At 44.7% G+C, this 12500-nt stretch overlaps 1 protein-coding gene across 2 annotated transcripts in view; it reads right to left on the bottom strand.

The window, feature by feature from the left end:
* Window positions 1–221: 221 nt before the first annotated feature.
* The window catches only part of LOC143289861 (uncharacterized), a 12850-nt gene continuing 571 nt past the window's right edge, over window positions 222–12500 (bottom strand). Inside the window, exons 1-13 of one of the 2 annotated variants that reach the window (XM_076599053.1) lie at window positions 12497–12500; window positions 10624–11300; window positions 10220–10324; window positions 9738–9884; window positions 9287–9412; window positions 8805–8951; window positions 7684–7809; window positions 7199–7345; window positions 6742–6867; window positions 6261–6407; window positions 4945–5007; window positions 4033–4095; window positions 222–724 (exon numbers count right to left, since the gene is read on the bottom strand). The exon at window positions 12497–12500 is cut by the window's right edge and continues 571 nt beyond it. In XM_076599053.1, coding sequence (XP_076455168.1) covers window positions 270–724; window positions 4033–4095; window positions 4945–5007; window positions 6261–6407; window positions 6742–6867; window positions 7199–7345; window positions 7684–7809; window positions 8805–8951; window positions 9287–9412; window positions 9738–9884; window positions 10220–10324; window positions 10624–11300; window positions 12497–12500 — 2333 coding nt within the window. In that variant the 3' untranslated portion in view covers window positions 222–269. The remainder of the gene's footprint in view (window positions 725–4032; window positions 4096–4944; window positions 5008–6260; window positions 6408–6741; window positions 6868–7198; window positions 7346–7683; window positions 7810–8804; window positions 8952–9286; window positions 9413–9737; window positions 9885–10219; window positions 10325–10623; window positions 11301–12496) is intronic. The other variant, XM_076599055.1, reaches the window with a different exon arrangement.

Genomic DNA, 12500 nt, shown 5'->3' with positions numbered 1-12500 from the left:
AATCAATCAATTAGTTGTCTTTTGTGCCGTACCCCTATTAGAACCACTCGGGACACGGCTGCATATACATACATACATACATACATACACAACAAAAGACAAAGAAATAGAGAGATGGAGAGAGTGACGGACAGGGGTTGGGTGGGGGTGGGGGCGGTTATGTTACATAACAATTGTTGATTACAGGGGGGGGGGGGTGTGGGGGGGGGGGTGTAGGGGGGGGGGGGAATTGTCCCAGTGGGTATATACATGACATGTGCTGCCCCAAGTTACACAGAGCAGACAACACACGTCACCACTTCACCGTTCACGTAAGGTGGGCAGGGGAGACTACCACACATAGTGACCACGTGATAAAAGCTGACGGCCCACCTGCCTCCACCTCCACCCGGACGGTATTCTCTGTCCTCGTCCACACACACGTGTTCCGTTCTGCCCTTGCTGTCCCACCACTCAGACATGAGGAAGCCCCTGTACTGGGTGGTCCAGCCGTTTGGGCAGGAACGGGTGGCGGGGATCATGAGGGTGGTGGACTGTGGAGCCCGGCACACGGAGCACACAACGTCCTGGTTATCACGTCCTTCGACATCCTCATATTGTGCACCACGCAGATAGTTGGAACGTGGTGGAGGCGACATGTTGAAGTCCAGATGAGGCGTCATCCCCAGACACAGGTAGTTGGAGGCACCCCCGTTGTGATTGTCGTATGTCCCCCCAACCACTCCTGCAACCAACACCACATCAACTGCACTGACGGAACTGTCCCGTTGCTGTTTGTCACTGTGAGGAGAGAGTGAACCAGCCAGGTAGAGAGACGTCACTGGTTCAGTCACTGTGAGGAGAGAGTGAACCAGCCAGGTAGAGAGACGTCACTGGTTCAGTCACTGTGAGGAGAGAGTGAACCAGCCAGGTAGAGAGACGTCACTGGTTCAGTCACTGTGAGGAGAGAGTGAACCAGCCGGGTAAAGAGACGTCACTGGTTCAGACACTAGGAGGAGAGAGTGAACCAGCCAGGTAGAGAGACGTCACTGATTCAGTCACTATGAGGAGAGAGTGAACCAGCCAGGTAGAGAGACGTCACTGGTTCAGTCACTGTGAGGAGAGAGTGAACCAGTCAGGTAGAGAGACGTCACTGATTCAGTCACTATGAGGAGAGAGTGAACCAGCCAGGTAAAGAGACGTCACTGGTTCAGTCACTGTGAGGAGAGAGTGAACCAGCCAGGTAGAGAGACGTCACTGGTTCAGTCACTATGAGGAGACAGTTGACCAGCCAGGTAGAGAGACGTCACTGGTTCAGTCACTGTGAGGAGACAGTGAACCAGCCAGGTAGAGAGACGTCACTGGTTCAGTCACTGTGAGGAGAGAGTGAAACAGCCAGGTAAAGAGACGTCACTGGTTCAGTCACTGTGAGGAGACAGTGAACCAGCCAGGTAGAGAGACGTCACTGGTTCAGTCACTGTGAGGAGACAGTGAACCAGCCAGGTAAAGAGACGTCACTGGTTCAGACACTGTCAGGAGACAGTGAACCATCCAAGTAAAGAGACGTCACTGGTTCAGTCAATGTGATGAGAGAGTGAACCAGCCAGGTAAAGAGACGTCACTGGTTCAATCACTGTGAGGAGAGAGAGTGAACCAGCCAGGTAAAGAGACGTCACTGGTTCAATCACTGTGAGGAGAGAGAGTGAACCAGCCAGGTAAAGAGACGTCACTGGTTCAGTCACTGTGAGGAGAGAGTGAACCAGCCAGGTAGAGAGACGTCACTAGTTCAGTCACTATGAGGAGAGTGAACCAGCCAGGTAGAGAGACGTCACTGGTTCAGTCACTATGAGGAGAGAGTGAACCAGCCAGGTAAAGAGACGTCACTGGTTCAGTCACTGTGAGGAGAGAGTGAACCAGCCAGGTAGAGAGACGTCACTAGTTCAGTCACTATGAGGAGAGTGAACCAGCCAGGTAGAGAGACGTCACTGGTTCAGTCACTATGAGGAGAGAGTGAACCAGCCAGGTAAAGAGAAGTCACTGATTCAGTCACTGTGAGGAGACAGTGAACCAGCCAGGTAAAGAGACGTCACTGGTTCAGTCACTATGAGGAGAGAGTCAACCAGCCAAGTAAACAGACGTCACTGGTTCAGTCACTATGAGGAGACAGTGAACCAGCCAGGTAGAGAGACGTCACTGGTTCAGTCACTGTGAGGAGCACATAGTTTCAACCCCATCCCCCTCTCTTTCCTTCCCCTTTCGTTCCTCCCTCCCCAAACTCCTCTTTTTATCCCTCTCTTCCTCCCTCCTCAAACACCTCTTTTTATCCCTCTCTTTCTCCCTCCTCAAACTCCTCTTTTTATCCCTCTCTTTCTCCCTCCTCAAACTCCTCTTTTTATCCCTCTCTTTCCCCCTCCCCAAACTCCTCTTTTTATCCCTCTCTTCCTCCCTCCTCAAACTCCTCTTTTTATCCCTCTCTTCCTCCCTCCTCAAACTCCTCTTTTTATCCCTCCCTTCCTCCCTCCTCAAACTCCTCTTTTCATCCCTCTCTTCCTCCCTCCCCAAACTCCTCTTTTTATCCCTCTCTTCCTCCCTCCTCAAACTCCTCTTTTTATCCCTCTCTTCCTCCCTCCTCAAACTCCTCTTTTTATCCCTCTCTTCCTCCCTCCTCAAACTCCTCTTTTTATCCCTCTCTTTCTTCCTCCTCAAACTCCTCTTTTTATCCCTCTCTTCCTCCCTCCTCAAACTCCTCTTTTTATCCCTCTCTTCCTCCCTCCTCAAACTCCTCTTTTTATCCCTCTCTTCCTCCCTCCTCAAACTCCTCTTTTTATCCCTCCCTTCCTCCCTCCTCAAAATCCTCTTTTTATCCCTCTCTTCCTCCCTCCTCAAACTCCTCTTTTTATCCCTCTCTTCCTCCCTCCTCAAACTCCTCTTTTTATCCCTCTCTTCCTCCCTCCTCAAACTCCTCTTTTTATCCCTCCCTTCCTCCCTCCTCAAACTCCTCTTTTTATCCCTCCCTTCCTCCCTCCTCAAACTCCTCTTTTTATCCCTCTCTTCCTCCCTCCTCAAAATCCTCTTCTTTATCCCTCTCTTCCTCCCTCCTCAAAATCCTCTTTTTATCCCTCTCTCCCTCCCTCCTCAAACTCATATTTTTATCCCTCTCCCTCTCTCCCTCCCTCCTCAAACATATTTTTATCCCTCTCCCTCTCTCCCTCCCTCCTCAAAATGCTCTTTTTATCCCTCTCCCTCTCTCTCTCTCCCTCCTCAAAATCCTCTTTTTATCCCTCTCCTTCTCCTCCTCCCTCCTCAAACTCCTCTGTTTATCCCTCTCTTCCTCCCTCCTCAAACTCCTCTTTTTTTTATCCCTCTCCCTCCCTCCTCAAACTCCTCTTTTTATCCCTCTCCCTCTCTCTCCCTTCCTCCTCTCCCTCCCTTCCTCCCTCCTCAAACTCCTCTTTTTATCCCTCTCCCTCTCTCTCCCTTCCTCCTCTCCCGCCCTTCCTCCTTCCTCAAACTCCTCTTTTTATCCCTCTCCCTCCCTCCTCAAACTCCTCTTTTTATCCCTCTCCCTCCCTCCTCAAACTCCTCTTTTTATCCCTCTCCCTCCCTCCTCAAATTCCTCTTTTTATCCCTCTCCCTACCCTTTCTCCATCCCTGTCTTTGTGTTATCATTTTACATTTAGTGAGTATTGTCACGAAGCATGCACTGGACGAAACACAGTATGTGTGTGGGTGTGGTGAGGTAGGAAGGTTGTTGGGAGTGCGTGTGTCAGTTTGTGTAGGGGCGTGAGGGAGCGGGTATATGTGTGTGTGTGTGTGTGTGTGTGTGCGCGTGCGGGTGTATGTGTGGGTTCGCACATGCATGTTTGCAGGTATGTTAGCGTGCGTGCATGCGACGATCTCTCTCTCACACAGAAGAATAAGAAAGAGAAAGAAAGAGTGAGAGAAAGAGAGAGAGAGGAGAGACAGACAGACAGCGAGCAACAGACGGATTGACAGAGACAGACGGACAGACAGAGAGGGACAGAGAATTGTCAAACCACGGTCTGAACTCACCAGAATACACAAGAGACGTGTTGTCGGGACATGCTGTGTGTCCCCATCTGATAAACGATGAGCCTGCAGTCACAAACAAATGAAGGACTCTCTATGTGGACCACAAAAAACATTCCATGCCCCCCCCCCTCTGTGTGTGTGTGTGTGTGTGTGTGTGTGTGTGTGTGTGTGTGTGGTGTGTGTGTGTGTTTGTTTTTAATTCATTTAATGTCTATCCACATTAAGCGATATTATACAGAAAAAAGGTGGCGGTGGGGTGTGTGTGTGGGGGGGGGGAGGGCAGGGGGGCGGGGGAAGGAAGGAGAGAAAGGGTAAGGGGAAAAAATCACAACATTTACAACAATCTGGCTAAAACAATAACTTCCAAACTTAGGGAGAAAAAAAAAGGATAAATCGTTTTAACAACCCAGTTGGACTACCCAACAAAGATTTGAAACAGTGAACAGTGCAACATTAGCAGTGACAAGTCCAAGATATGTACACGAATCTTGGAGAAAAGAAAATTATAACAGCAACCCAACTGGACTATTTAACAACGATTTAAAGAAACTGAACAATAAAAGTGATCAGTCCAATATTTCTTGCATCGGGAAAGATGCTAGTACAGGTATATGACATTTTAACATGTCGCAAGTAAATACATGATCACTTGTTATGTTGTGTGTGTGTGTGTGCCTCTGTGTGTGTGTGTGTGTGTGTGTGTGTGTGTGTGTGTGTGTGTGTGTGTGTGTGTGTGTTTCAGACAACGATTACAACGTTGCCTCTATTGTGTAGTATGCATTTTGAATATTTCTTTTGTGCAGGTTGTACTTTTTCGAATGTTTCTTACAATGTGTCAATTCAAGAAGGCTGTTGCCATTTCTGAATCAGGACTCCCTGGTTCTGTTCACGTCTTCTGCAGTATGTACTCACCAACAGGGTTGGCCTTCAGGGAGTCGATCTGCATCTGGGCTGTCTGTGACTTCTTCTGGGAATCTGCAATTGTAACATGAAAAAATGATAAATAAATGAAAAAAAAACCAAACCCACTCTCCCACTGTATTTTTATGTGCTTAATGTCTTGTAGAATGTTGAATGACAGGTATATGTCTTGATAGATAGATAGATAGATAGATAGATAGACAGATCGGCAGATCCACAGACACACAGAAAAAAATGCATAGAGAGGTACACAGATATGTGGATACACGTGTTGTTTTTGTGCATGTTTGTTTGTTTTCCAGAAAGACATTACAAGAACACTTTTTGAATTAGGTGTCAAAACCTGGGTTTCAAGGCACCACTTTCCAAATAGTAATAATAATAATACTAACAATACTATATACTATGAGTGTGAGTTTACAGAGGCAATGCACCCTCTCCGGTATGTGGAAGAGTTTTCCCCCTTATTCGGGTGATTCATTTGAAAGTCGTAACATATACTTCTGAAAACAGTAAAGAATTACACACACACACACACACACACACACACACACACACACACACACACACACACACACACACACACATTATTTTTATACATATATATATATATATATATATATATATATATACAGCGAGAGCGATTGAGCGAGAGAAACACACACACACACACACACACACACACACACACATATATATATATATATATATATATATTAAGGATTCATAAAACCAAAGCTTTAGAATCTAGGTTGTTTGTTATGTATATATACGTCGATCAATGAATAGATATTGAAAAAAAATCGTACTTTTCGTGTGTTCTTTGTTTTGTTTTTGTGTGTGTTGTTGTTGTTTTTTAACTGTGTGTATCACACTGTGCAAACTAACTTCACTGTGATGATGACTGCGTGACGTCATCCCTCCCCCCTTACACCCCCTCCCCCAACCCCTCTCCCACCACGGACTAATGTGCCTGAGTTTTGGGGGTTTGTTTCAATTTGTGTTTCAATGCGATGTACTCCTATGATGGAATGACTGTTCGTTTATTATTATCATCATTATTATCATTGTGTACTTGTAATAGATTTAATAGGTTTAACTGTTCTCCATCTTTTATGGCGAGCCTGAAGCTGAATGTCTGTGCCCTGTTTCACACACTGATTGATCGATCAATGAATGCTTCTTTTTGCAGAATATTGTTGATATGTTTCCTTTCCTTTCTTTTTTTAATAGGCGGGGAGCGGGGGGATTTGGGGGGATGGGGAGGGGGGATACATTTGTTCACGTCTTCTGCAGTACCTACTCACCAGCATCACTGGCCTTTAGAGACCGTACATCTTCCTGGGCTGTTTGAAGCTTTTCTTGGATGGTTTCCACTTTCTCATGGGTGATCTCCATTTTCTCATGTGTGGTCTGCAGCTTCTCTTTGGTGGTCTCCAGCTTTTGCCGGGTATCTGGAATCATTATATGTAGAAGACTAATCTAAATCCAACACTTTGCCAATGTGATTTTTTTTTCGATGTGTCTTGCAGAATGTTGACACAAAGATACATTGATCGATAGAGAGATCATCCCATCCACAGATACACTGAAAGATGCATAACCAGATGCACAGATAGGTGGATATATACATAGAAAGTTTCTTTATAGAAAGACATTTCACAAACAATTTTTCAGTCATATATATTTCGTCTTATATGAAGGTTTTGGGGTCATAGCACTTTCAGTCAAGACCGCCACCCACCCTTTTCGTTAAATTTGTTCACGTCTTCTGCAGTATCTACTCACCAGCATCACTGGCCTTTAGAGACCGGACATCTTCCTGAGCTGTTTGAAGCTTCTCATGGGTGGTCTCCATTTTCTCATGGGTGATCTCCAGTTTCTCTTTGGTTGTATGCAGCTTTTGCTGGATATCTGGAATCATTATATGAAGAAGACAAATCTAAATCCAACACTTTGCCAATGTGATTTTGTTTCAATATGTCTTACATATAGGCACCTAGATACATTGCTTGATAGAGAGATCATCTCATTCATAGATACACAGAAAGATACATAATCAGATACACATATAGGTGGATATATACATAGAAAGTTTCTTTCAAGAAAGACATTTCACAAACATTTTTTCAGTCTTTTACATTTCGTCTTATAAGAAGGAATTTGAGTCAAAGCAACCTGAGGTCAAGACCCCACACACCCTTTTCGTTTATTTTTGTTCACGTCTTCTGCAGTACGTACTCACCAGCATCACTGGCCTTTAGAGACCGTACATCTTCCTGGGCTGTTTGAAGCTTTTCTTGGATGGTTTCCACTTTCTCATGGGTGATCTCCATTTTCTCATGTGTGGTCTGCAGCTTCTCTTTGGTGGTCTCCAGCTTTTGCCGGGTATCTGGAATCATCATATGTAGAAGATAAATCTAAATCCAACACTTTACCAATGTGATTTTTTTTCGATGTGTCTTGCAGAATGTTGACACAAAGATACATTGATCGATACAGAAATCATCTCATTCATAGATACCCTGAAAGATGCATAATCAGATACACAGATAGGTGGATATATATATACATAGAAAGTTTCTTTCTAGAAAGACATTTCACAAACAATTTTTCAGTCTTATATATTTCGTCTTATATGAAGGTTTTGGGGTCATAGCACTTTCAGTCAAGACCCCCACCCACCCTTTTCGTTTACATTTGTTCACGTCTTCTGCAGTACCTACTCACCAGCATCACTGGCCTTTAGAGACCGTACATCTTCCTGAGCTGTTTGAAGCTTCTCATGGGTGGTCTCCACTTTCTCACGGGTGGTCTCCAGCTTCTCTTTGGTGGTCTCCAGCTTTTGCCGGGTATCTGGAATCATAATAATAATAATAATAATAATGGTATTTATATAGCACTGAATCTTGTGCAGCGACAAATCAAAGCGCTTTCGCACCAGTCATTCACACGCAAGCATAACTCTAAAACTGTAGAAACTAAAGACAAGGAAGAGCAGGCAAGGGTGGCTATTTTGGGAAGAGGTGGTTTTAACTCTCTCCATACGAACGGCGAAAGAGACGACGTTAACGGCGTTCCACCCCAGTTGCCATCATCAAAATATTGCACGCGGAAGGCTCTTATACTGAAGAGGTGAATGTTGACAAAGAATACCACAATTCTGACGACAGAAGCTAAAGGTTGGGTCATTCAGACACCCACTGGACATCCGAGGGGTCTGTGTAGAGGAGAAGAGAGGACTGGCCGTACTGAGTGAGTTAAATTAAGGCCAGACTTGAAAGAGCTGAGTGTGGAGACTTGACGAAGCGAAAGAGGAAGTTCATTCCAATCGCAAGGTCCGGAGACAGAGAAAGAACGGCGGCCAACAGTCGAGTGTTTGAATCTGGGTATGCGTAAACAGAGTGGATCCGAAACCGATCGTAGTGAGCGAGATGGAGTGTAGAGGTGAAGGCAGCCGGAGAGATAGGAAGGGGCAGTTTTGTAAATACATCTATAACATAGAGTGCTGATCTTGTACTTTATTCGGTATGAAGAAGACAAATCTAAATCCAACACTTTGCCAATGTGGTTTTTTTTCGATGTGTCTTGCAGAATGTTGACACGTAGATACGATGCTCGATATAGAGATCATCTCATTCATAGATTCACAGAAAGATGCATAACCAGATACACAGATAGGTGGATATATACATAGAAAGTTTCTTTCAAGAAAGACATTTCACAAACATTTGTTCAGTCTTTTATATTTCGTCTTATATGAAGGAATTTGAGTCAAAGCAACTTGAAGTCAAGACTCCACACACCCTTTTCGTTTATTTTTGTTCACGCCTTCTGCAGTACCTACTCACCAGCATCACTGGCCTTTAGAGACCGGACATCTTCCTGGGCTGTTTGAAGCTTCTCTTGAATGGTTTCAACTTTCTCATGGGTGATCTCCACTTTCTCATGTGTGGTCTGCAGCTTCTCTTTGGTGGTCTCCAGCTTTTGCCGGGTATCTGGAATCATTGTATGTAGAAGACTAATCTAAATCCAACACTTTGCTAATGTGATTTTTTTTTCGATGTGTCTTGCAGAATGGTGACACAAAGATACATTGATCGATAGAGAGATCATCTCATCCATAGATACACTGAAAGATGCATAATCAGATACACAGATAGGTGGATATATACATAGAAAGTTTATTTCTAGAAAGACATTTCACAAACAATTTTCCAGTCTTATATATTTCGTCTTATATGAAGGTTTTGGGGTCATGGCACTTTCAGTCAAGACCCCCACCCACCCTTTTCATTTACTTTTGTTCACGTCTTCTGCAGTACCTACTCACCAGCATCACTGGCCTTTAGAGACCGTACATCTTCCTGGGCTGTTTGAAGCTTTTCTTGGGTGGTCTCCACTTTCTCATGGGTGATCTCCAGTTTCTCTTTGGTTGTATGTAGCTTTTGCTGGATATCTGGAATCATTATATGAAGAAGACAAATCTAAATCCAACACTTTGCCAATGTGATTTTGTTTCAAAATGTCTTACATATAGGCACATAGATACATTGCTCGATAGAGAGATCATCTCATTCATAGATACACAGAAAGATGCATAACCACAGATAGGTGGATATATACATAGAAAGTTTCTTTCAAGAATGACATTTCACAAACAATTTTTCAGTCTTTTATATTTCGTCTTATATGAAGGAATTTGAGTCAAAGCAACCTGAAGTCAAGACTCCACACACCCTTTTCGTTTATTTTTGTTCACGTCTTCTGCAGTACCTACTCACCAGCATCACTGGCCTTTAGAGACCGTACATCTTCCTGGGCTGTTTGAAGCTTTTCTTGGATGGTTTCCACTTTCTCATGGGTGGTCTCCAGTTTCTCATGTGTGGTCTGCAGCTTCTCTTTGGTGGTCTCCAGCTTTTGCCGGGTATCTGGAATCATTATATGTAGAAGATAAATCTCAATCCAACACTTTGCCAATGTGATTTTTTTTTCGATGTGTCTTGCAGAATGTTGACACAAAGATACATTGATCGATAGAGAGATCATCCCATCCATAGATACACTGAAAGATGCATAACCAGATACACAGATAGGTGGATGTATACATAGAAAGTTTCGTTCAAGAAAGACATTTCACAAACAATTTTTCAGTCTTATATATTTCGTCTTATATGAAGGTTTTGGGGTCATAGCACTTTCAGTCAAGACCCCCACCCACCCTTTTCGTTTACATTTGTTCACGTCTTCTGCAGTACCTACTCACCAGCATCACTGGCCTTCAGGGACAGGATATCTTCGTGGGCAGTCTGCAGCTTCTCCTGAAGGACCTGAACATCGCACTGAGTAGCTCGAAGTTTTTCTTCATCATCTGAAATCATCACATGAAAAAGCAAATTCAAAACCCCACAACTTCCGATGTGCTTTTGTATGTATTATGTGTTTCTTGAAGAATAGATGTAGAGAGTGATGGATATGTGAATGGAGAGAGAGAGAGAGAGAGAGAGAGAGAGAGAGAGAGAGAGAGAGAGATGGAAGATGTTGCGAAAACAACTTTTCAACTTTTCCTGTAGTATGGGTTTAAAGTCATGACAACTTTCAGTCAAGACAATCACCCCCACCCACCCTGTTTGTTTTGTTTTGTTCACGTCTTGCACAGTGCCAACTCACCAAGAGACCTGACCTTCAGGGAACGGACCTCATCCAGGGCAGTCTGCAGGTCAGTCTTCGTGGAGTGGAGTTCCTCTTGGTGTGTTCTCTGGGCAGTCTGCAGGTCAGTCTGCAGGGCAGTCTTCGTGGAGTGGAGTTCCTCCTGGTGTGTTCTCTGGGCAGTCTGCAGGGCAGTCTGCAGGGCAGTCTTTACGGAGTGGAGTTCCTCCTGGTGTGTTCTCTGGGCAGTCTCCAGGGCAGTCTCCAGGGCAGTCTTCGTGGAGTTGAGTTCCTCCTGGTGTGTTCTCTGGGCAGTCTCCAAGGCAGTCTCCAAGGCAGTCTTTAAAGAGTTGAGTTCCTCCTGATCTGTTCTCTGGGCAGTCTGCAGGGCAGTCTTTACGGAGTGGAGTTCCTCCTGGTGTGTTCTCTGGGCAGTCTCCAGGGCAGTCTCCAGGGCAGTCTTCATGGAGTGGAGTTCCTCCTGATGTGTTCTCTGGGCAGTCTGCAGGGCAGTCTCCAGGGCAGTCTTCGTGGAGTTGAGTTCCTCTTGGTGTGTTCTCTGGGCAGTCTCCAGGGCAGTCTTCATGGACTGCAGTTCCTTCTGGTGTGTTCTCTGGGCAGTCTCCAGGGCAGTCTCCATGGTTCTCTGGACAGTCTGCAGGTCAGTCATCTGCTGCTTCAGGTCCTCCATCATAGCCCTGCACATGTCCAGTGAGAGTTTATACGTCACAGCAAGTCCCTGTGTTCTTTCCTTTCTTCTTTTGTGCACTGATTAGAGATTACATGTACGAGTGGTACCATACCTCCCCCCCCCCCACACACACACACACCAAACAAACAAACAAAAACAGAAAAAACACCACCACTACCACACCATACCACACCACACACAAACACGTGCAGGCACAAAACAAAAACATTTGATTTCAGTTCATTATTGCTTCTTTTTCTATTATGCCATTAATATAATCGATTCTGTTGCATACATACCATCTCACTTTGAAAGACTCAAAAGAACATTTTTTTCATCGGCCATTCTCATTAATTTGACTGAAATACTTCAATCTTATTTGTCTTCTCGTGGAATTTTACAAGCAATGTTATTTATATTCTGATCATCCTGTAAGTAATGTTGAGAATCAGAATGCAAAGTCAATGTGGTTTGGGGGGGTTGGGGTGTGCCTTATTCGCTTGCTTTCATGATTTGCAGTCCACACATTCAGTGTATCTGCAAATGCGAGTTTTCGTGCACGATGGCGTAAAAAAACGAAAAATATTTAAGACTCCATGTCTGATGCACTATCCCGTCAAAGGTTCGAACCATGGACCCAGGAACGGTCCTGATAGAAACCTGAAGCATTGACCCGTCCACTTTCACTGCCATCTGTTCGTCGGCTGGTTGAGTGCATTGCAGCAGGATCGTTAGAGCGTGTGTGTTGGATTTTCTGCATGAAGAGGGCATTATACAGCTTATGTGTTATCCAGGAGATCAGGAAAAATCTCCATCCCTCACTCACCAAGCTCTATTGGGATGCAACCCCTAACCCTTGTGTTGGAAGTACGGTATTCCAGCCACCGGGTTCATCTCTATGAAGTGGTGCTTGAAATCAATGTCCGAAGCTTTGCTACCCACACCCTTCCATTAAAAAAAAGTAGCATTCGTATATTTGCAAGAACATTATGGTGCTACATAAGGCAGTATTTGTTAGTTATTGTCAGCATCCACTGCGTATTTATGTGCGAATGAGTGCGTGAGAGAGAGGGAGGGAGAGAGAGAAAGAGAGACCGTGTGTGTGTGTGTGTGTGTGTGTGTGTGTGTGTGTGTGTGTGTGTGTGTGTGTGTGTGTGTGTGACAGAGACAGAGAGAGGGAGAGAGAAACACTAATGTACTCACGGTT

The sequence above is a fragment of the Babylonia areolata genome, chromosome 14, assembly GCF_041734735.1.
Source record: "Babylonia areolata isolate BAREFJ2019XMU chromosome 14, ASM4173473v1, whole genome shotgun sequence".
Classification (NCBI taxonomy): Eukaryota; Metazoa; Mollusca; class Gastropoda; order Neogastropoda; family Buccinidae; genus Babylonia; species Babylonia areolata.
The sequence above is the reverse complement of the archived record's forward strand: the minus strand, read 5'-3'. Positions and strand labels throughout refer to the sequence as shown.